The sequence below is a fragment of the Pelophylax lessonae genome (genome assembly GCF_965119305.1).
Source record: "Pelophylax lessonae genome assembly, chromosome: 5".
NCBI classification, from domain to species: domain Eukaryota; kingdom Metazoa; phylum Chordata; class Amphibia; order Anura; family Ranidae; genus Pelophylax; species Pelophylax lessonae.
The window spans coordinates 177,952,681-177,975,970 of NC_138772.1; the positions used below are offsets into that span (position 1 = coordinate 177,952,681).

The 23,290-nt window shown below is 44.5% G+C and overlaps 1 protein-coding gene across 2 annotated transcripts in view; it reads left to right on the forward strand.

The window, feature by feature from the left end:
• The window catches only part of MYRIP (myosin VIIA and Rab interacting protein), a 738,605-nt gene that overhangs the window by 128,196 nt on the left and 587,119 nt on the right, over positions 1 to 23,290 (forward strand). For both annotated transcript variants that reach the window (XM_082258148.1, XM_082258149.1), the window contains exon 2: positions 16,698 to 16,820. In XM_082258148.1, coding sequence (XP_082114274.1) covers positions 16,711 to 16,820 — 110 coding nt within the window. In that variant the 5' untranslated portion in view covers positions 16,698 to 16,710. The remainder of the gene's footprint in view (positions 1 to 16,697; positions 16,821 to 23,290) is intronic.

Below are 23,290 nucleotides of genomic sequence, written 5' to 3' on the forward strand. Positions count from 1 at the left end.
TAGCAGTTTTTTTGGTAGCGCTTGAAATAGTCTTCGACAACCAGGTGCTTTTATTACCTGTGAGTCGCATCACTGTACGGGTAAATTTAGTTACCAAAATGTCTAAACGTTCGTACAGTGATGAAGCTATTTACAGTATGATGACCATGTCAGGTGAGAGCGATGGGGAAGCCTCACCGGCAGAATCAGGGTCAGTATACGAACCAAATGACAGCAGCGGCTCCCTGACAGATAGCTCCGACGACAGATGGGTCCCTGTTAGACCCAGGCGTACCCGACCCCATTCTGGTGTTGTTGAGATGCAGGAATCGCAGGGTGCTCGTATGGAGCAGAGTGTGGGTACTAGTGCCGCTCATCCTTCTGGCGACCTGGCAAGCGCCAGCGGCCTAGTACACCCTGGACCTAGTACAACCAGCACTGCAGTAAGACCTGGTGACGTGGCGAGTTCCCTAAGTGCAGTTGAAGCTGGTGCGGTGGCTAGCACAAGTAGTGGCCCGCAGCCACCGCGTATTCGAAGACAGGCCCGTAGAGCCCATAGTGCCCTCCCTGATGCGCTGGCATTTCCTAATTGGCAACCCACTGATACTACAGCGCCAGTACTTCCCCCATTCACCGCCCAACCTGGAATCCACGTGGAGACAGCTGGTTTTACGCCCCTGAACTTTTATGAGCTGTTCTTCACGGAAGATCTTTTCAGATCTATTGTGGATCAATCAAATTTATATGCTCAACAATTTATCGCCGCCAACCCAAATTCGCCCCTTGCCAGACAATTCGGCTGGAAACCTTTAACGGTTTCCGAATTTAAGATCTTTCTGGGCCTTTCCCTCCACATGGGCATAACTAAACAGAGTGAATTGCGGCTATATTGGTCCACTAGCCCACTTCACCATATGCGCATGTACTCTGCCTCCATGTCCAGGGCGAGATATGAGCAAATTCTGCGATTTATGCATTTCAGCGACAATGAAATCTGTCGTCCTCGGGGAGACCCTGCATACGATCGGCTCCACAAAATTCGGCCCCTCATAGACCACTTCAATCAGCGGTTTGCAGCCTTGTTTACCCCCGAACAAGTTGTCTGCGTTGACGAGTCCCTGATTAAATTTACTGGCCGCCTTGCTATGAAACAGTACCTCCCCAGCAAGCGTGCCAGATACGGGGTCAAACTGTATAAATTGTGTGACAGGGCCACAGGCTATACAGTTAGTTTCCGGGTCTATGAGGGAAAAGATAGCTGTGTGGAGCCCCCCAACTGCCCAGACTACATAGGGAGCAGCGGTAAGATCGTTTGGGACTTGGTGTCACCCTTATCCGGAAAGGGGTACCATTTGTACGTGGACAACTTTTATACAAGCGTGCCACTATTTAGTCACCTGCTCGAATTACAAATTGGCGCATGTGGCACCGTGCGACATAATCGCCGGGGCTTCCCCCAACGGCTTGTAGATTCCCGTCTTAGTCGGGGGGCGAGAGCCTGCTTGAAAACGGACAAATTGCTTGCGGTGAAGTGGAAGGATACACGGGATGTTTATGTTCTGTCCTCCCTTCACGCAGACACGACAATCCAAATCACTACGGCAACTGGCGTTGTGGAGAAACCCCTCTGTGTCCACGAATATAACCTTAACATGGGAGGGGTGGACCTTAACGACCAGATTTTGGCGCCGTATTTAGTTGCCCGTAAAGCCAGACGCTGGTACAAAAAAGTGTCTGTTTATTTATTCCAATTGGCGATGCTGAACGCCTTTGTCCTATACAAGGCGTCAGGACGAACTGGATCTTTCCGGGAATTCCAGGAAGAGATCATCCTTGCCTACCTGTACCCAGGAGGCATGCCTGCCCAACTTCCCCTTCCAGATGCAGTGAGCCGGCTGCATGAGAGGCATTTTCCTTATGCCCTCCCGAGTACCCCTACCCAAAGATGGCCCCAAAGAAGATGTCGTGTCTGTAGCAGGCGCGGATTTAGGCGTGACACCCGTTATTATTGTCCCAAATGTCCTGACCAACCTGGTCTCTGCATCGGGGAATGTTTTGAGCGCTACCATACACTAGTGGAGTTTTAGTGTAGGGTACAGCACGACACAGTGTAGGGCACACAAACACAGGGTCTCGAAGGATGTTGGATGTCCATCGACATTTTGAGAGACCCAAGCTGGAAGAGAAGATCGCAGAAGATCGCAGTCCCTCCCAAATCAAGACATGAAGAAACAGTTAGAAAGAAAAATAAAAGGATCCAAAAACTGTTGTTGTGTCAGTCATTTTATATGTCCTTCTACTCTTCTTACTGTACATTTAAATGTCCTTTGTTTGTTTTTTCATTCTTTTGTGACCTGTTTCTCCTGCAGGTACTCGTCGGCTACCACGCATTGATTTTATATATTCTGACACAAACAGTGTTTGCGCTCAGCATATATGGATACCTTTGCTGATAGCAGCTGTGGTGATTTTCTGATTTCAGCACTGCAGTTAAAATCCTATTTTGGTATACGTGGATAGCGCCGTGTATACCCATCATTAAATTCAGTGGGTGGCTGTTTGGGCGGTTAATGATGAGAATCCAAAAACTTTTGTTGTTGTCAGTCATTTTATATGTCCTACTCTTCCTAATGTACTTTTTTTTAATGTACTTTGTTTTTTCATTCTTTTGTGACCTGTTTCTCTTGCAGGTACTTGTCGGCTACCACGCATTGATTTTATATATTCTGACACAAACAGTGTTTGCGCTCAGCATATATGGATACCTTTGCTGATAGCAGCTGTGGTGATTTTCTGATTTCAGCACTGCAGTTAAAATCCTATTTTGGTATACGTGGATAGCGCCGTGTATACCCATCATTAAATTCAGTGGGTGGTTGTTTGGGCGGTTAATGATGAGAATCCAAAAACTTTTGTTGTTGTCAGTCATTTTATATGTCCTACTCTTCCTAATGTACTTTTTTTAATGTACTTTGTTTTTTCATTCTTTTGTGACCTGTTTCTCTTGCAGGTCCCTCGTCGGCTACCACGCATTGATTTTATATATTCTGACACAAACAGCGTTTGCGCTCAGCATATATGGATACCTTTGCTGATAGCAGCTGTGGTGATTTTCTGATTTCAGCACTGCAGTTAAAATCCTATTTTGGTATACGTGGATAGTGCCGTGTATACCCATCATTAAATTCAGTGGGTGGTTGTTTGGGCGGTTAATGATGAGTAATACTACGCATTATTCTTGTGCTGATTTCTGATAGGTTCTCTTTTTTTCCGTTCAGCCCACAGGCTGCATGAAAAAAAAAAAAACCTATATGCCAAACAAGGACCAGCAATGTACTGGTACGTTGCTGGACTTTGAGTGGTTATACCAGGATGATGCCTGCAGATTTAGGCATCATCTTGGTATCGTTTTTTACAGCCAGCGGTCGGCTTACATGTAAAAGCAATCCTAGCAGGTAATTGGCCGCTAGACTGCTTTTACATGCAGTGGGAGGGGCCTCCCCCCCCCCACCGCCGCCTTCCGCAGCCTTCCGTGGTTTTTCTCGGGCTCTCCTGTCCCACCGGTTAACCCGAGAGTGCAGCCGGTGGTTCAGTTATCTAACCATAGAGCTAATTGAAGATTAGAATGGCTCCAATCATCTCTATGGCCTAAGATGCCGGAGGCTACGAGCATTTCATGACTTCTTTTTCGCCAGAAATAAACAGGGCCATTGGGAAATTGGGAAAGTATTTTATCACACCAATTTTGGCGTGGTCAGAAGCATTAAGGTCAGAGGAGAGATCTAGAGTATAAAAGACCCCAATTTTTAAAAAAAAGAGTACCTGTCACTACCGATTGCTATCATAGGGGATATCTAAATTCACTGTGATAGCAATAAAAATGATTTAAAAAAAAAAAAAATTAAAGGAAAGGTGTCAAAATAACATAAAAGAGCAAAAAAAAAAAAAAAAAAAAAAAAATCGAGCTCCGCCCCCTTTCCCCCGTGCTTGCGCGCAATGGCACACGCACGCGTTGGTCTAGTGTCATATGTAAACCGCAATTTCAGCATGCATGTGAGGTATCGCCGCGATCGCCAGATCGAGTGCAGTAATTCTTGCAGTAGACCTCCTCTGTAAGTCTAAAGTGGTAACCTGTAGAGACTTTTAAAGGTTTTTAAAAATGTACGTACGTTTTTGCCGCTGCGCAGGTGTGCGCAATTTTTAAAGCATGTCATGTCAGGTGTCTATGAACTCGGCATAAGATCATCTTTTAAATTTTACCAAACAAATTGGAATTATATAGTGTATTTGTGCAATAAATTTAAAAAAAATGTATTTTTTTCGCAAAAATTGCGTTTGGAAAATCTGTGCGCAAATACCGTGTGACAAAAAAAATTGCAACATCCACCATTTTATTCTATAGGGCCTCTGCTTTAAAGAAATATATAATGTTTGGGGGTTCAAAGTAATTTTCTAGTAAAAAAAAAATATTTTTTCATGTAAACAAAAAGGCACAGAAAAGGCTTGGTTTTCAAGTGGTTAGAAGAGTGGGTGATGTGTGGCTAAGATTGAGCGTAAAATGCCGGGACTGTTCAAACACCCCCCAAATGACCCCTTTTTGAAAAGTAGACACCCAAAGCTATTTGCTGAGAGGCATGGTGAGTCCATGGAATATTTTATATTTTGCTACAAGTGTCGGGAAAATTATTATTTCTTTTTTTTTTGTTGTTTTTTTACAGAAAGTTGTCACTAAATGATATATTGCTCACACATGCCATGTGTATATGTGAAATGACACCCCAAAATACATTCTGCTGCTTATCCTGAGTACAGGGATACCCCATGTGTGAAACTTTTTTGCAGTCTAGCCGAGTACAGGTCCCCGAAAACCAGTCCCCACTTTCAGGCTTTCCAAAGGCGTAAATTGTTGATTTCACTCCTGACTACCTATCACAGTTTCGGAGGCCCTAAAATTCTAAGATAGCACAAAACCCCCCCAAATGACCCCATTTTGGAAAGTAGACACCCCAAGCTGTTTGCTGAGAGGCATGGTGAGTCCATGGAATATTTTATATTTTGCCACAAGTTCCGGGAAATATATATATATATATATTTTTTTTTTTTTTTTACAAAAAGCTGTCAGTAAATGATATATTGCTCACACATGCCATGGGTATATGTGAAATGACACCCCAATATACATTCTGCTGCTTCTCCTGAGTACAGGGATACCCCATGTGTGAGACTTTTTTGCAGTCTAGCCGAGTACAGGACCCCGAAATCCAACCTCCACTTTCAGGCTTTCCAAGGGCGTAAATTGTTGATTTCACTCCTGACTACCTATCACAGTTTCGGAGGCCCTAAAATTCTAAGATAGCACAAAACCCCCCCAAATGACCCCATTTTGGAAAGTAGACACCCCAAGCTGTTTGCTGAGAGGCATGGTGAGTCCATGGAATATTTTATATTTTGCCACAAGTTCCGGGAAATATATATATATATATATTTTTTTTTTTTTTTACAAAAAGCTGTCAGTAAATGATATATTGCTCACACATGCCATGGGTATATGTGAAATGACACCCCAATATACATTCTGCTGCTTCTCCTGAGTACAGGGATACCCCATGTGTGAGACTTTTTTGCAGTCTAGCCGAGTACAGGACCCCGAAATCCAACCTCCACTTTCAGGCTTTCCAAGGGCGTAAATTGTTGATTTCACTCCTGACTACCTATCACAGTTTCGGAGGCCCTAAAATTCTAAGATAGCACAAAACCCCCCCAAATGACCCCATTTTGGAAAGTAGACACCCCAAGCTGTTTGCTGAGAGGCATGGTGAGTCCATGGAATATTTTATATTTTACCACAAGTTCCGGGAAATATATATATATATATATATTTTTTTTTTTTTTACACAAAGCTGTCAGTAAATGATATATTGCTCACACATGCCACGGGTATATGTGAAATGACACCCCAATATACATTCTGCTGCTTCTCCTGAGTACAGGGATACCCCATGTGTGAGACTTTTTTGCAGTCTAGCCGAGTACAGGACCCCGAAAACCAACCTCCACTTTCAGGCTTTCCAAGGGCGTAAATTGTTGATTTCACTCCTGACTATCTATCACAGTTTCGGAGGCCCTAAAATTCCAAGATAGCACAAAACCCCCCCCAAATGACCCCATTTTGGAAAGTAGACACCCTGAGCTATTTGCAGAGAGGCATGTTGAGTGTTTTGCAGATCTCACTTTTTGTCACAAAGTTTTGGAAATTGAAAAAAGAGGAAAAAAAATGCATTTTCCTGTTTTTTCTTCATTTTCCAAAAAAAATGAGAGCTGCAAAATACTCACCATGCCTCTCAGCAAATAGATTGGAGTGTCTACTTTGCAAAATGGGGTCATTTGGGGGGGTTTTGTGCCATCTTGGCCTTTTATGGACTTCAAAAGTGTGATAGGTAGTAAGGAGTGAGATCAACAATTTACGCCCTTAGAAAGCCAGAAGGTGCAGATTGGTTTTCCGGGTCCTGTACGCGGCTAGACTGCAAAAAAGTCTTACACATGGGGTATCCTTGTACTCAGGAGAAGCAGCAGAATGTATTTTGGGGTGTCATTTCACATATACCCATGGCATGTGTGAGCAATATATCATTTACTGACAACTTTGTGTAAAAAAAAAAAAAATATATATATATATATATATTTCCCGTAACTTGTGGCAAAATATAAAATATTCCATGGACTCACCATGCCTCTCAGCAAATAGCTTGGGGTGTCTACTTTGCAAAATGGGGTCATTTGGGGGGGTTTTGTGCTATTTTGGAATTTTAGGGCCTCCGAAACTGCGACAGGTAGTGCAGAGGTGACATGAACAATTTACGCCATTAGAAAACCTGAGAGTGTTGATTGGTTTTCGCGGTCCTGTACACAGCTAGGCTCCCAAAAAGTCTCACACATGGGGCATCCCCATACTCAGGAGAAGTGGCAGAATGTATTTTGGGGTGTCATTCCACATATACCCATGGCATGTGTGAGAAATTTATCTTTTAGTGACAACGTTGTGTAAAAAAAAAAAATTAAAAAAAAAAATTGTAATTTTCCCGAAACTTGTGGCAAAATATAAAATATTCCATGGACTCACCATGCCTCTCAGCAAACAGCTTGGGGTGTCTACTTTCCAAAATGGGGTCATTTGGGGGGGTTTTGTGGTATCTTGACATTTCAGGGCCTCCAAAACCGTTATAGGTAGTGAGAAAATGCAATGAAAAATGTACGCCCTTTGAAATTCTGATGGTGGTGATTTGTTTTCCGGCTCCCGTACACAGCTACGCTCCCAAAAAGTCTCACATATGTGGTATCCCTGTACTCAGGAGAAGCAGCAGAATATATTTTGGGGTGTAATTACACATATACCCATGGCATGTGTGAGCAATATATCATTTCAATGACAACTTTGTGTAAAAAAAAAAAAATTATTTTTGTCATTTTTCAAACACCTGTGACAAAAAAATAAAATATTCAATGAGCTCAACATGCCCCTCAGAACATTCCTTAGGATGTCTACTTTCCAAAAAGTGGTAGTTTGGGGGGGTTTTGTACTGCCCCGCCATTTTAGCACTTCATGAAATGAGATAGGCAGTCAGAAATTAAAGCTTCGTAAATTTCAGTATTTACACCATAGTTTGTAGACGCTATAACTTTTGCGCAAACCAATAAAAATACGCTCATTGATTTTTTTTTTGTCAAAGACATGTAGCTAAATATATTTTGGCCAAAAAAAATGACATAAATTGAGTATATTGGATATTTTTTAAAAGACAAAGTTGAAAATGTCATTTTTTTGCAAAATTTTCGCTCTTTTTTTAATAATATCGCAAAAAATAAAAAGCGCAGAGGTGATCAAATACCACCAAAAGAAAGCTCTGTTTGTGGGAAAAAAAGGACGTAAATTTCGTTTAGGTACTGCATTGCATGACCGCGCAATTATCAGTTAAAGTCACGAAGTGCCAAGTTGAAAAAAGGGGTCTGGACCTTTAGCAGCCAAATCCTCCGGGGCTTAAGTGGTTAACTAAACTTCAGCTTTAGTGTGTTACATTGCTATAGGTCAGGGATATGCAAATTATGGCCCTCCAGCTGTTGCAAAACTACAAGTCCCATCATGCCTCTGCCTCTGGTTTTCATGTTCGGGGCTGGTAGAGTCTTCCTATGCCTCATGGGACCTGTAGTTATGCAACAGCTGGAGTGCCACAGTTTGCATATCCCTGCTATAGGTGATTTTTTTTTTTTTTTCACATTTAAATATTTATTGTAAACTAAAATGAGAAAAGCAGATTCCAAGTATGCATACACAGTCAAAATAGTAAATATACACAGGATCTAGTGGCAGTAAGTTACAATTGCAATGGATTTGTGTCAAAGAAGATAAAGAAGATGACCGGAACTAACCATCAAAAAGTAGGGATCATATCAGCTGTAATGAAGGCCGGGATCAGTAGAGGAAGCGAGGAAGCGGGGGGAATCATCCCCTAGTGCTGACAGGCTGGCATGGTATAGTGTAATTCCGGGAAGTGATCCCAAGACATGGAAAACTTCCAAGATATCACTTAAGGATAACGTGATGGAAAACTCCTCAATTGTTAGGCCTCATGCACACTGGACATTTTTACAGCTACTGTTTTTGGCGTCAGACATTTTTTTTCTACAGCCAGTAAACTCCTCAGCAAGTTATCCTATGTGGCCATGCACACACAGGCTGTTATCAGCAGTTTTTGGCAGGGGCGTTTTCTGGCTGGAAAAAACCCCGAAAACTAGTGTGTTTTAAGAGGCGTTTTTCAGCTCTAAAAATGTGCTAACTCTGATAAAAGCTTAAAAACACCAAAAAACTTGATTATTCTGTGTTTATGAACATTTTTGAGCCAAAAGATTTTGTGGGAATATAGTTTTGCTAAAAAAAAAAAGCTAAAAAACACTACAATTGAAAAAAGCTTAAAAACGCTGAAAAACGCTACTACAAAAAAAGTTGGAAAACTCCTACAGCTTCAGCTTTCTACTGACGTTTTCATAACATCCAGTGTGCATGAGGCCTTACAGATGACTGGAAAGACAGGAAAAAGAGATCCAGAAATAAGAGAGAAAGAGGAAAAGAAGATGAGTGAAGAGAGAGAGAGAGAAAAAAAAAAAAGGGGGGGGAGGTGGTGATTTTTTTTTTTTTTTTTTAGGACAACATGATGTTCTTTCAACAGACTTAGTCCAAGTACACATTATAGCGATAACAGACATGGCATGTGATTCGGAGTGCACTGCTCTGAAAATCACATGCGATGTCTGTGCAATGCGAATTCAGCCATACAGCTTGTACAGTATGGCTGAATTTGCAACGGATTCAGACAGAACACGCACAGCAGTTGCGGCTGGTGCTCCATGGGCCAGGGGGGGGGTCAGCGGTAGATGGACCACACCATACCCCCCCGGACCACACCAGGCCGCACACCATGCCCCCCCATGGTCGGCGGCTCACTCACTGTGAACATGTGGGGGCAGGCAGGCAGCGGCTTCCCTTCAGTCTCCTGCGTCTCCTCCTTCCTCCTCCTCCTCCTTGGCCAATGGCATGGCTTCTCCTTTCAGCCAATCGGGAAATGGGTCTCAGGACCCGCTTCTTGATTGGCCAGGAGGAGGATCCGTGTGACAATAGTGAATATTCATTCTCTATTGTCACACAACTGGGTGGGCTCGGGGCGCAGTGCTCTGCGCCCTGAACCCATCCTTTTTTGAAGCCTATTAGAGTCTCTGGCTCTAATCACGTGCTTCAAAAAAAACCAAAAAAAAAAAACCCATTGGAATCCATGTGTCTGGCGCCCTGCATGTGGATTGGGGGGCCGGACGCATGGATGGGGGGCAGTGCCCCTGCGCCTCCAATGGACGGTCCACCCCTGATGCACAGGAACCTTTTTTGGGTCCGCAGCAGAATAGGATCTGATGGCGGTTCACACCAATACGATCCGATTCATGTCCGAACTGACAGTTCGTACTGCAATATGTGAACTGATCTGGGGGTGTTGTTAACTTTGCATTGACACCCCCAGCGATTCACATATGGCAGTGTGAACTGCCTGCGATTTGATTCAGTGGATTCTCAGGGTTCCCGAATTGCATATATGTGAACCGGCACTTACTTTTAAAAACTTTTAAACACCAGCAGTCTGCCAGATACTGTATGGCAGTGAGATAACAAGCTTTGTAAATTGCACTTTTTTCCTGCATACCTGTACAAACATTTGAAATACAAATTATGTGGTTGGGGGGCGTGGCCGGGATGTAGACGGCGCCGGACGTGTCTTCTCAGAGCTCCTCACCATCCTGACATTATCCGGCTCCATCCACGGCCCCTGTGCCTCGGATCGCGGCGGTTTTGCCCTGCTCCACATCGGGCAAAGGAGGGGCACGAATGCCGGGGAGAAAATCCGGGGTTTCTACGCCGACCCCGCGGCCTCAACGATCGGTACCGCCGCGAGGCGTGAAAGCGGCCGCCGCCATCTTGAAAGTGCAGGCCTCTTCTTCTCCATCTGCAGCCACAGGCACCCGAGCCTCCTCACAGTCGGGGACGATGTCTGCGGGGGCTGGGCACCCTCTTCTGGAACATCCGCTGGACGCAGGTACTGAGGGGTCATCGCGGGGGACCGCTGGACAGGCTGGGGGGTCACCTGGAGGGGGGGATATCACCGCTCCCATCCTGGCGGCTATAGACGCTTCTAAAACTGCCCTGATGCTCCGGATTGATCACCTGGCCTCTGAATGCACCCTGATCCGCCATGATTTGGATAAATTCAGGGGGCGCCTGACAGAGGCTGAAGGCCGTGTATCTGAGGTGGAGGATGTCACCGCTTCCCATTCGGCACAACTCATTGCTTTGCAGGCCCAGGTGAATGCTATGGCAGACAAAATGGAGGATGCTGAGAATCGGCAGCGTCGCAACAATATCAGGGTGGTTGGCTTGCCGGAGAAGGCTGAGGGGTCTAATTCTACACTGTTTGCTGAGAAATTCTTTTGTGATTTACTCAAGTTGCCTCCCCCTCCCCCGACCTACGTGGTGGAAAGGGCCCATAGGGTTCCCACAGGGCCCAGGCCGCCCGGGGCCCCCCCGCGCCCCTTTTTGGTCCGTTTTTTGAACTTCCGTGACAGGGACCGCATTCTCTCTGAAGCCAGGAGACAGGAGGAGTTGCTGTTTGAGAACAGTAAGATAATGCTATTTCCTGATTTCTCTGTGGAAACGCAGAAAAAGCGCAGATCGTTTACTGAAGTGCGCAAAATCCTGAGGAACAAGGGCCTGAAGTATGGCATGATGTACCCGAGCCGCCTGCGTGTGGATTACAAAGGAACTGTCCTGTTCTTCAATTCGGCTGGGGAGGCTGCAGACTGGTTGGAATCTATTTAATCTCCTATTGTGCACCCGCTCTCCAGGATGGCATGAGACTTTTGGGGCCCTGCTTCTCTGTGCCCCCCCTTTTTTTTTTTGAGGATCCTGTCTTCACACACTCTGGCTCCTCCATGGCTAATGGGGGGGCATTTACAGTACCTGCATTGATGATCCTGCCATGAAGCTTCCTGGATTGCCCTGGGCTGGATCCTTGTTTCTGTCCCTGGGGTTGTGGAGTGGGCTACAGTTTATTGGAGCTCTGTGTACTACACGTCGTTGAACTTGACTTTTCTTTTTTCAGCTTATTTTCTTGCTTTTTACAATTTTTGTTTTTGCTTTTTTCTTTTCTTTTTTTTGGGACTGACGATCTGCCAGCTCCCCTTTTTTGGGGCTACCTCTGGCGGACTCGAGTAACGCCGGCTGCGGTTCTATGTTGCAGCCATGCCTTTAAATTTTTTGCCGGGTTTTGGGAATAGGCTGGATACCCTGTTGCACTTTTTTTTGTTTCAGGTTTGGGTATCACAGCAGGGATGTTGTTGTTTTAGGCTCCAGGCTCCATCCGGTGGTCATTGTCTATTTTTCTTATGTATATGTATTGCTGCATGTCTGGATGGAGCTGGAGGATCGGGTTGGTCCTCGGGCTGTGCTTGGTCCTCTGGCTTCCTCCTGCTATATGCCCCTCTGCTGTTCTATGGCTGAGCTGCTTAAGATTATGTCATGGAATGTGCGAGGTCTCAATGACAAGGTGAAACGCACGGCTATATTTCGGTATATTAAAATTGTACAACCCCATGTTATCCTCCTCCAGGAGACACATTTGGATGGCAGCAGGGTGCTTGCCTTGAAGAGGCCTTGGATTCAGAGGATCTTCAACGCCACATACTCCACGTATGCCCGTGGGGTATCCATTTTGCTTGGTAGGAATGCACCCTGCTCGATTCAAAAGGTGATTACGGATCCTGGCGGACGATATGTTATTGTTCTCCTCGAGTTATTTCACCGGCAGGTGGTTCTGGTGAGTGTATACTTACCTCCCCCGTTCCACTCCCAGGTTCTGGTGGATCTCCTGGTGACCCTGGCCCCTTATATGCACCTTCCTCTTATCATGGCCGGGGATTTCAATGCTGTTCTGGACGGTGGACTGGACTCCTCTAACCCGGGTAGACTGTCATCCCCTGAACTTGTGTCATGGTCTTCCGCGGCTCAGCTTACGGAGCTGTGGCGCTGGAAAAATCCTGGGGTGCGTGGCTACTCCTGCTGGTCTGGGGTGCACAGAACGGCGTCCAGAATAGATCTGGCTTTTGCTAATGGGTCTTGTCTTCCCTTGGTCCAGGATGCCACCTATTTGGCGGGGGGTCTTTCAGATCACAACCCACTGCTACTGACTCTGCGGGTGGGGGCAGGTGGGACCAGGGGTGCTTGGCGCCTATCGCCGGGGTGGCTGCAGACTGAAAAGGTGATGCAGCAGGTGGAGCCCCAAATGCCTGCATATTGGGAGGATCATGCCTCGTCCACGGCTGGGGTGGTCCTGTGGGATGCTTTCAAGGCGGTCATGCGGGGTCATTACATCTCTGCGATTAAGACGTCCCGTAGGGAGGCTAATGCTGATAGAGAAGCTGTTCTGCTGGAGGTCCGTAGGTTGGAGGAGGAATACTCGGCTTCTCCGGGACCGGCGGCCTATGCGGCCCTGGAGGAGGCCAGAAGGCGTTTGGCCTTATTGGATACTGATTTTGCGCATGCCAATCTTAAACATAGAGCGGAGTCACTTTTTGAGAAGGGGGACAAAAATGGTAAGCTGTTGGCTTTTTTGGTGGCAGACCAGAGGGCTTCGGTAAGTGTTCCATGTATCAGGTCTGGTTCGGGGGAAATGGTTAGGGACCCGGGGGAGATCTCCCGGGTCTTTGTGGATTACTACTCTGACACCTATTTGCCTCTGCCTGCCTACGATCTGGGGGAGTTGGAGCGCCTTTTATCTGGGTTGCCGATTCCGGTCTTGGAGGGCGAGGACAGTGCATGGTTGGATAATGACATAACGTTGAAGGAAATTGAAAAAGCCATCTCGTCCTTCCCCCCCAATAAGTCGCCGGGCCCTGATGGATTCCCGGCGGAGTGGTATCGGCAGTATTCAGACTCCTTGGCTCCCAGGCTCCAGGCTCTGTATGCTGCGTGTTTCGATCAGGGGGCCCTGCCGGACTCTATGCTCGAGGCATATGTTGTTCTTCTGCCCAAGCCGGGTAAGGACCACACCCTGTGTTCCTCCTATCGCCCCATTGCCCTGCTCAATGTGGATCTCAAGATACTCACGAAGGTCTTGGCTACTAGGCTGGCTGTGGTCCTGCCCTCCCTGGTGGACATTGATCAGACCGGATTCATGCCGGGCAAGTCCACGGACACCAACCTTAGACGCCTGTTTACACATTTGCAGGTGTCGCATGCCTCTGTTGGCACTAGAGTGGTGGTGTCGCTGGACATTGCCAGGGCCTTCGACACGGTGGATTGGGTCTACATGGGGGTGGTGCTGCGGAGTATGGGATTTGGTCCTAAATTTTGTAAGTGGATTTCCCTCCTGTATTCTTCCCCGCGTATGGCGTTGAAGATCGGTTCCACCCTATCTCCCTTTTTTGGGGTGGGTAGGGGGACTAGACAGGGCTGCCCTCTTTCGCCCTTTCTGTTCTCCCTGATGATCGAACCCCTGGCTATTGCGTTGCGAGCATCTCCAGAGGTGGGGGCGCTGGAAGTGGGCTCCATTAAGGAGTGCCTGGCGCTCTATGTGGATGATATGCTTTTGTTTTTGAAAGATCCTAATGTTTCCCTGCGGGCGGTCTTCCATATCCTTGACACTTTTGCTAAGTTTTCTGGCCTACGGGTTAATTGGGATAAATCCACCATGCTCCCCATTGATCCTGGTGCTATTGCTGCAGCGGATGGGGCGTTGCCTTTGAAATGGGTGACTGAGTTCACATACCTGGGAGTCAGGGTGTCGGCGAGAGTGGCTGACTATCTCAGTCTGAATCTTCTCCCATTGCTGGAGGTCTTTAAACGCAGGGCGGAGGTGTGGCGCGACTTACCTTTGTCGGTTCTGGGGCGCATTAATTTGGTAAAGATGAAACTCCTCCCTGTCTTTCTGTATTTCCTTAGGAACTCGCCGGTGTGGGTTCCACGGTCGTTCTTCCGTCGCGTTCATGGCCTGATAGGTTCCTTTATTTGGGGTAACTCCCCTCCTAGAATTGGCATGCAAGTGTTACAGGAGCCCTGGGGTCAGGGGGGATTGGCTTTGCCTGATCTTTATAAATATTTCCTGGCCGGGCAGGGAGTGGTGGCGCGGCGCTGGCTTATGGGGGACGATGGGGATTCCGCCACGGTGCTGGAGGCGGCTGTTTTGGGCTCCTACGAGAGTCTTCGGCTTCTGCTGCATCGGGGGTCCAGGGCTAAATTTCAGCTGACAGGGACTATGCGCTCTACCATCAAGGCCTGGGACCATATGCTGATGCTGGTGGAGCCGGGGGTTACTAGTGTATCCCCGGCCTCCCCATTGTGGTGGAACCCCAAGTTTCCTCATTTTGCTTCGATCCCTGATCCCGCCATCTGGGCCGTCAAGGGGGTTAAGTTGTTGGGGGACATTGTCTCTGGTGGGGAGTTGTGCACCTTCGATGCCTTGAGGGTGCGTTACGATCTACCCAATAAATATTTTTTTCGTTATCTTCAGCTCCGCCATGCATTTGTGGCACAGTTTGGGTCCCCCCGGGTTGTGCTTAAAACTTCAGCTCTTGAAGTGGCGTTACAGGCGACGGATATGCGGAAGCCCCTCTCGGAGTTGTACAGGGAATTGTTCGCCACCACTCCGCCGGCGGTGCGTAGGTGTCGGGAACGCTGGGTGGGGGAGGTGCCTGACCTGGATGGTGATGACTGGGATGATATGTGGAGTTCGCCCTTTGCTTACCTGGTCTCTGCAAGGGACCGCCTTATTCACTTTAAATTTCTACATCGGATCTATTACACGCCGGCGAGGTTGGCACGTATTTATCCGACGACCTCGGCGGAGTGCTGGCGTTGTTCGCATTCTCCGGCGGACTTCAGCCACATCTTCTGGGGGTGCCCGGTGGTCAAGGACTATTGGGCAGCTGTCTTGGATTGCATCGTGGAGGTGGTTAAGATTCCGGTCCCCTGCTCCGTGGAGGTCTGTCTTTTGGGGTTGGTGGATGGCGTGGCCCCCGCGAGGGCAGTTCGTACTCTGATCAGTCTACTTCTTTTCTATGCTCGCAAGGCTCTGCTCTTACACTGGAAAAGTCCCTTGGCTCCCACGATCCTCTTTTGGAAAGGCTTAGTTAATAAAGTGACTCCGCTCTACAAGGCTACGTATCTCAGTAGGGGATGTCCTCGCAAGTTTGGTAAAGTGTGGAAAATATGGCTAGACTCCCCAGCCTCGACCTCCGTGGCTCAGCTTTGAGGTTTTATGGGATCCTGTTCGGGGTTATCTAGGGGGGGGGGTGGTCGTGCCAGTTGATGATGCTCTCCAACTCGCTGGGTGCTAGCTGCATGTGTTGAGGTCTCTCAGGTTTTTGAATACGGCATGGGGTTACTGAATGCGGGTACTGTACTGTGCTAATGTCTGTGTTTGATGACCTTGCTCCTTGGTAGATGGAGCGGACTTGGGGGGTATTTTTATTGCTGCTAGAAGCTTTTTTTTTTGTGATGGACGCGCTGGGTGGAGCCTGGAGGGGGGGGTGGGATGGGGGGGGTTGACCTGTTGTCCTTGGTTGTAAATGTTGCCCTGCGTGGCAGTGTATTGTCTGTTTATGTGTGCAAAACTTCAATAAAAACAAATTTTCAAAAAAAGAAATACAAATTATGTCATTCTGAAATATTACAAATTGTCTTCTAGTTGCCATGGTGTTCTGTCCCCAAGTGCCTGCGGGTGACAGCAAATGTTAGCGTAAAAAAACATCATTCCATTCTTCTATTTCTCTATGTTAATCAATGACTAATGTTATGATACTCTGGCTGATGGTAGCAGATAAGGTGTGAATTTGTTACTATCACACGTTGCTTTATGCATGGCTATTATCATGGCAGGGGTATTGGAAGAATCTTCTTTTTTATTCTTCCAGGTTAAAATACATCCATCTTATCTGGTAAATTAGATTCAGAGAGTAACCATTAAAGTATTTTTTTTTTCTTTTTACAGATGCTAATGGCTTTTATTGTGCATATACCTCAAGTGAAATATTTATAATGTCTATAATTAGCAGAAACGATTAGAGCCTTTCCAGGTGGGGAAGTGCTGGAGGAATCTACGTGATTTACAGCTTCTTTTAATTGCTTTTAGAATCAAGAAAGACATGGGAAGGAAACTGGATCTCTCTGGTCTGACCGAGGATGAAGCAGAACATGTCCTTCAGGTTGTCCAGCGAGACTTCAGCCTCAGAAAGAAAGAAGAAGAACGATTAAGGTAGGAAAATGTTCTCACGTCTGCTTATTTTTGAAGAAAATGGCAATAATATAAGAAATAATAAATACTGGACATTCTTATAGCTAAGGCACACACGTTGTAAAATCTTTTTTGGTTGTCGGTGCCTGTAAATATATTTGTATGTTAGTGATGCAGGGTAGTTTTAGGCCTCTTGCACACGATACTTCTGTTTGAGCATCTACGTTTTCATCAGTTTTATTTTATTTCTTTATATATTTGCGAGTATTTTCACGCATACGCATTTGCGCAATTTCATGCTTATTCTCATGTTCTTGTTTAGTACATTATGTTAACCACTTGCAGACCGCCGCCCAACTATATACGGCGGCGGTCAGCCTGTCCCAGGCAAAATGACGTACCGGTACGTCACTAGCCTGGGAGCTAATAGGGGGCGAGCGCGCGCCGCCGGAGGCGCGCTCCCGCCCCCGCTCGTACCAGAGGAAGCCCGCGCGTGTGACCGGCGGACCCGATGTCCGCCGGTCACTCGCGATCACCGGGCAGAGAGGGAGAAAGGCAGGCGGCTAGTGTAAACAAAGCCGCCTGTCATTCTCCCCTGTGTAAAAGCACAGATCACTTGGTCCTGCTATGTAGGACCGTTGATCTGTGCTATTACATCACTAGCCACATCCAATCATAGTTAGAAGCACGCCCCTAGGGACACACTTAACCCCTCCCTCTCCAATAAAGTTAACTCCTTCCCTCCCAGTGTCATTTTTACAATAACAGTGCATATGTATAGCACTGATTACTGTAGTAATGCCACTGGTACCCCCAAAAGTGTCAAAAATGTCAGTCAAGGGTCCAATCTGTCCGCCGCAATGTCGCAGTACCGCAAAAAAAATCGCAGATCGCCACCATTACGCATTAAAAAAAAAACAACAAAAATGACAAAAATCTTTCCCTTAGTTAGTAAACGCAATAACTTTTGCGCAAACCAATCAAAATACGCTTATTGTGATTTTTTCTTTTACCAAACATAGGTAGCAGAAAACAAATTGGCCAAAAATTTAAAAAAATTTAGATTTTTACATTTTTCTGGGGGGAATTTCATGTAAAAAAATGTGAAAAATATTGTTATTTTTGCAAAATTGTCGCACTTTTTTGTTTATAGCGCATGATCAAAAAATCACACAGGTGATCAAATACCACCAAAAGAAAGCTCTGTTTATGGGAAAAAAAGGACGTCAAATTCGTTTGGGTACAGCGTCACACGACCGCGCAATTGTCCGGTAAAGTCACGCAGTGCCGAATCGCAAAATACCCCCTGGTCAGGAAGGGGGTAAAATCTTCCGGGGCTTAAGTGGTTAATGGCCATTTGCACATTCGCGTGTAATTGCGTGCATTAGGCGTAAATTTCTGCCCAAAAAATGCAGATTTTTCTATTTTGTTTTTACTGAAGGATGAACAACGCTCGTTAGTGTGCAAAGGCACATTGCAACAATTGGCCTGTATTTTAGCTCTGTAAAAAATAAAGCTGTACTGAGCTTTTTTAAGCTGCAGTGTGCAAGATCCCTTAGGCTTTTATGGGCACTGTACTGCATTCATAATGTGATCATGTTTGCGTTGAAATATGAGGCTTCGCCAATTTTCTTAATCCTCTTGATTGCAGAATAACAGGGAAAGAATGGTTCATATTGGCACAGCACATTTTTTTTGTTGCAACATTTGTTGTGCTAGCATGCTGCCAAACAAAGAAAGAATAAAAACCTCACTGTGACAATATATAGAAGAAAATTCTATGCAAACATATTGCATGCCAGAAAAATAAAGGGTGTGCTATTGATAGTGTGTATTTTCTTGTTTTATAAGTATATGTAAATAGTCTCTATGTATATTTGCCCTTTTATTACAATGGATTAACAACAATCAAATGAAACCTTTACTGAGAAAGTATGGGTATTTTTTTTTTTTTTGGTTAAAGGAATCCTGACATACCGGTTAACAAAAAGTTTTGATATTTATCTTTCCTAAGACTGCTGTATTCATGTAATGTCCACAAGAAGCAACACTTCTGGGAATTGATCTCCTGGAGTACCCAGTAGCTGTCACTGGTTCCTCCTGCTGACCACCATTTCTCCTGTAATGAAGTTCAGCACACAACTGGGTCACTTTTAACGAGTCAATCCACTTTTGTTAATAATAAAAAAAAAAAAACAATCCCCTCTGGGTGATCAATTAGCTTTGCAGGGATTTTTACAAACGTATACAGATTCCTACCTGTTTCTGCTATGAAGAAATAGCTGTTTGTTGTGTGCAGAGGAAATCTGAATGGGAGTGACTTTTTCATTATTACTCAGCTGATGCACTTGAAGTGTTCTAAGGCCTCTTGAACATGATACTCCTGTTTAAGCGTGCAGAGGGAATCTGAATGGGAGTGACTTTTTCATTATTACTCAGCTGATGCACTTGCTGTGTTCTAAGGCCTCTTGAACACGATACTCCTGTTTAAGCACTATTTGAAATACTGATATGTAAGTACAAAGATCATACCTAGATTTTTTGGGAGCAACTTGCTATGTTCCTTTTATATATTGAGATTTATATACTCTAACTTAAGTCTATATTCACGGATATAATTTTTAAACCAAGCTCCTGATAAGTGGTTAAGTTGTATGCGTAGAGCCCCCAGATGTAAATGAAATATTACCTGGAGATTGATTATGTATTGTTTCTGATATATTATCTTTATGATACATCTATTTATTTATTATGTTATGAATTTTATTATTACTTGTAATATATACATTTTTTTATGTCAGTTTTTTAATTATATATGTCTGTATTTTATCTAGAATCTTTTTTATAACATATCTTTATTGATTTTCAAAAGTAGCAATAACAAAGGGAAAAACAATAAAGCAACAATAGTTCAACAATAAGGCAACATTCGACCAGCATATAAAGAAGAACTTAGTTCAAACATCTGGATTCTTTTTATATATTTATGTCTACTGTGAATTATGGAATAATATTATAAATTTGTGATTTTATACATCCTGTTATTTATTAAGTGACCTTCCTCATATAAAGTCCCATGACCACTGTTCCTTTTTTTGTACTCCTGTTTAAGCATCTGCTTTTCCAGAAGTTTTTTCTTTCGTATGTATGTATTTGCTTGCATTTTCACGCAACTTTTTTTGCATTCTTGTTCTGTACTAAATGTAAATGGCCATTTGCACACATTTGTGCGCAATCGCGCGTATTTGCGCGAACAAGGCGTAAATTACTGACCAAAAATACAGATTTTTCTATTTTGTTTTTGCTGAAGAATGCACCGCACTCGCTTACACGCCTGTGTGCACAGGCACATTACAATTAATAGGCGTTATTTTAGCAAAGTAAGAAAAAAAAGCTATACTGAGCTTTTTCAAGCTGCAGTGTGCAAGATGCCAAATCAGGAAAGGTGCGGAATCTGCATCGCTTTAGAAGTAATTAATCCTTTGGGAGTATCACACCAAAAATGACATTTTTGTTGCAGAGGATGCCTAAAACCTAACTTGTATCTTAGTACAGACTTCCGGGTAAGCCGGTGAGACAATCACACATGCAGAAAATTATGTTTCTGGGGACATTCTGTATATCTGTTGCATACAAAAGGCCTCCAGCCATATTCTGTTGAATTTTAGAGACAATTACAGCATTGCAGCTTGAAATAGAAAGGTAATAGGAACGTATAGATTAGAAATGTGTTTTTTGTCTTAGTTTGGTATCTTCTATGTGAATGTGATTGCCTTCGCTACTTATTTATTCTTTGCTGTTTGTGAAATCCTAGTGGGTGGTTATTTTATAAATTCGGAGTCATTTGACTTTCTGCTTTTTAATTGGTTTTACCTTTTAAGGGGGTTCTAAACATTTGCCTTGGGTTATCGGCAATAGAAAGAATTTTGAATATATTGTTTTGGGTTTCTTCAATTTTTAGAGTATGTGAACATATACATTTTTTTCATAATGTTTGGAGAGGCACCTGAAGCTCTTTTGATATTAAGTCTTCATATTACCACATTCTACATCTAGAGGAAGTACATATGTGCTGATGATTGCGTCTTCTAATCATTATATTTAGTGTCAAAACCTGTCAGTTAGGCTGGCCTAACGTGGATGGAAAATCGTTAGAAAAAACGTTTTGTTTTTTTATAAAGATCTGTCGAATGAATGACTGTGTGTTAATGCCATCATTGTATCAAATTGTTTTCCACATATTGTCGATCATTAATAACATAAATGGTAAATTTTTTGTCAATTAATGATCAATGCACATGCGCTGTTTTTTTTTTCAAACTATTTATTAATCCCTTGCCGACCACTCACCGCAGATATATTGAGGCAGGCTCGCTCGGCATCAGTTCGCGGGAGCGCTCCTGGGGGCAAGCGCACCCACCCCCACTAGGCAGCGGGGATGCGGATCCAAGGGGCCTGTGGCCACAATTTCCCCAGGGCACCCGCGATCGCTACCTGCTGAGAGAGAACGATGGTCTGCTGTTGTAGACACAGCAGACCGCTGTTCTCTCTGAGATGATCACAGAGCTCCTGTGATCCTCCTATTTAGGAACACAGGTCTCTGTGTTAGAGTAAAAAGGTAAAAATCAGCGCAGGCACTCTATACTTGGAGAACCATAAATATCTAAAAATACGATAATCACTCAATTATGTTTAAAAACATACAAGGTCTCTGTGTTCATTTAACAAGTCCCTCCCCCCATACAATTAGAAAACACTCCCCTAGGCTCACACTTAACCCTTTGATCACCCATTGGTTAACCCCTTCCCTGCCAGTGTCAATAGTACAGTAACAGTGCATATTTTTAGCACTGATTACTGTAGTAATGTCACTGGTCCCCCCTCCCCCCAAAAGTGTCAGAAGTATAAGTTAGGGGTCTGATCTTTTCGGCACAATGTTGCAGTCCCGCCAAAATTAGCAGATTGCCACCATTACTGGTAAAAATAAATAAAAATTACATAAATCTTTCCACTAGTTTGTAGACGCAATAACTTTTGCGCAAACCAATTTAAAATACGCTTATTGGGATTTTTTTTTTTACCAAAAATATGTAGCAGAATACAAATTAGCCTAAAAGAATGAAAAAAAATAGATTTTTAATTTTTTTTTTTTGGGGGGGGGGGGGATGTTATATAGCAGAAAGTGAATAATATTGTTTTTTTGTTTTTTTTTTAGAATTGACGCTCTTTTTTTGTTTATAGCGCAAAAAATAAAATTGCAGAGGTGATCAAATACCACCAAAAGAAAGCTCTATTTGTGGGAAAAAAAAGTCAATTTAATTTGGGTACAGCGTTGCAGGACCCCAAAATTGTCCGTTAAATTAACGCAGTGCGGAATCGCAAAAAAATTGCCTGGTCGTTAAGGGGCAAATCCTTCTTTTCTTCCGGTCCAGAAGTTTTTAAAGGAAAAATACTCCGTCCAAAAGAAAAAAAATATGTTGGGATTTTTCCTTTACCTTTCAAAGAGGCTGTGTATTTTTTATGTGTTGTAGTTCGTTCATTATTGCAAACCGCATACCGCAGGTATGGTAGAAGGAAACTCCTGTGTCCATAGAGCTGGAATAGGAATTGTGGGTTTTTTGCATTTCAGACATGCACTGTTGTACTGGTCTTGTAGTTCAAACATAATGGGCAGATCTGACATCTTGCACATTTTCTGCCAGCATAGATGTCTATAGGTGCTGATGTGGAGGAGATCTCAGGGGCTTGAGCCTGAAAGAGAAGCATCGCATACTAGCTCATTATGAAATACTTACCTTAGAACGAGCCCACGCCGTGCCTCCCGCTTACCTGTATGACGAGCGACATGTCCAGTCGCCCGTCTTCTGGGATCGCGGCATCCGGCCATCTGATTGGCCGGAGCCACGGTGACGTCACTCCCGCCGACAGTCACGGCACAGTTCTCTGAAGAAACGGCACCAACCGCCGTTCCTTCAGAGCGCATGCGCCAGTGACGTCACTGGCTGCTTGTAAGGTAAATATCTCCTAAACGGTACATGTTTAGGAGATATTTACAGTACCTATAGGTAAGCTTTATCATAGGCTTACCTATAGGTAAAAGTGTCAGAGGAGGGTTTACTTCCTCTTGAACTCTCTCGCAATGGTTGAAGCAGCAGGTGACTGTGGTAGCTGGGCTTGTCTCTTAGTGGAATGAGAAGTTCCTCAAGGAATATCCTTTGCCAATATAGTTTACAGTCATTCCACATTTGGTTGATTTCTGTCCAATGGACCTAGGCATTGTATGCAGAAACATCAACAATATTGTGAAAGATCACAAAATCCTGCAACCAATAAGCTGGTAATGTTGTTACTTTGTTAAATTGTCTATTTTGGTGGCGTTGTAGTATGAAAACATTTGAGTCTTTGTATCCTATCTGCTGTTTAGTGATGCATTCTTTTACACAGTGCAAAACAAACTTAGAGGAGTTCACAGGTCTTCACAGGATTTTCCA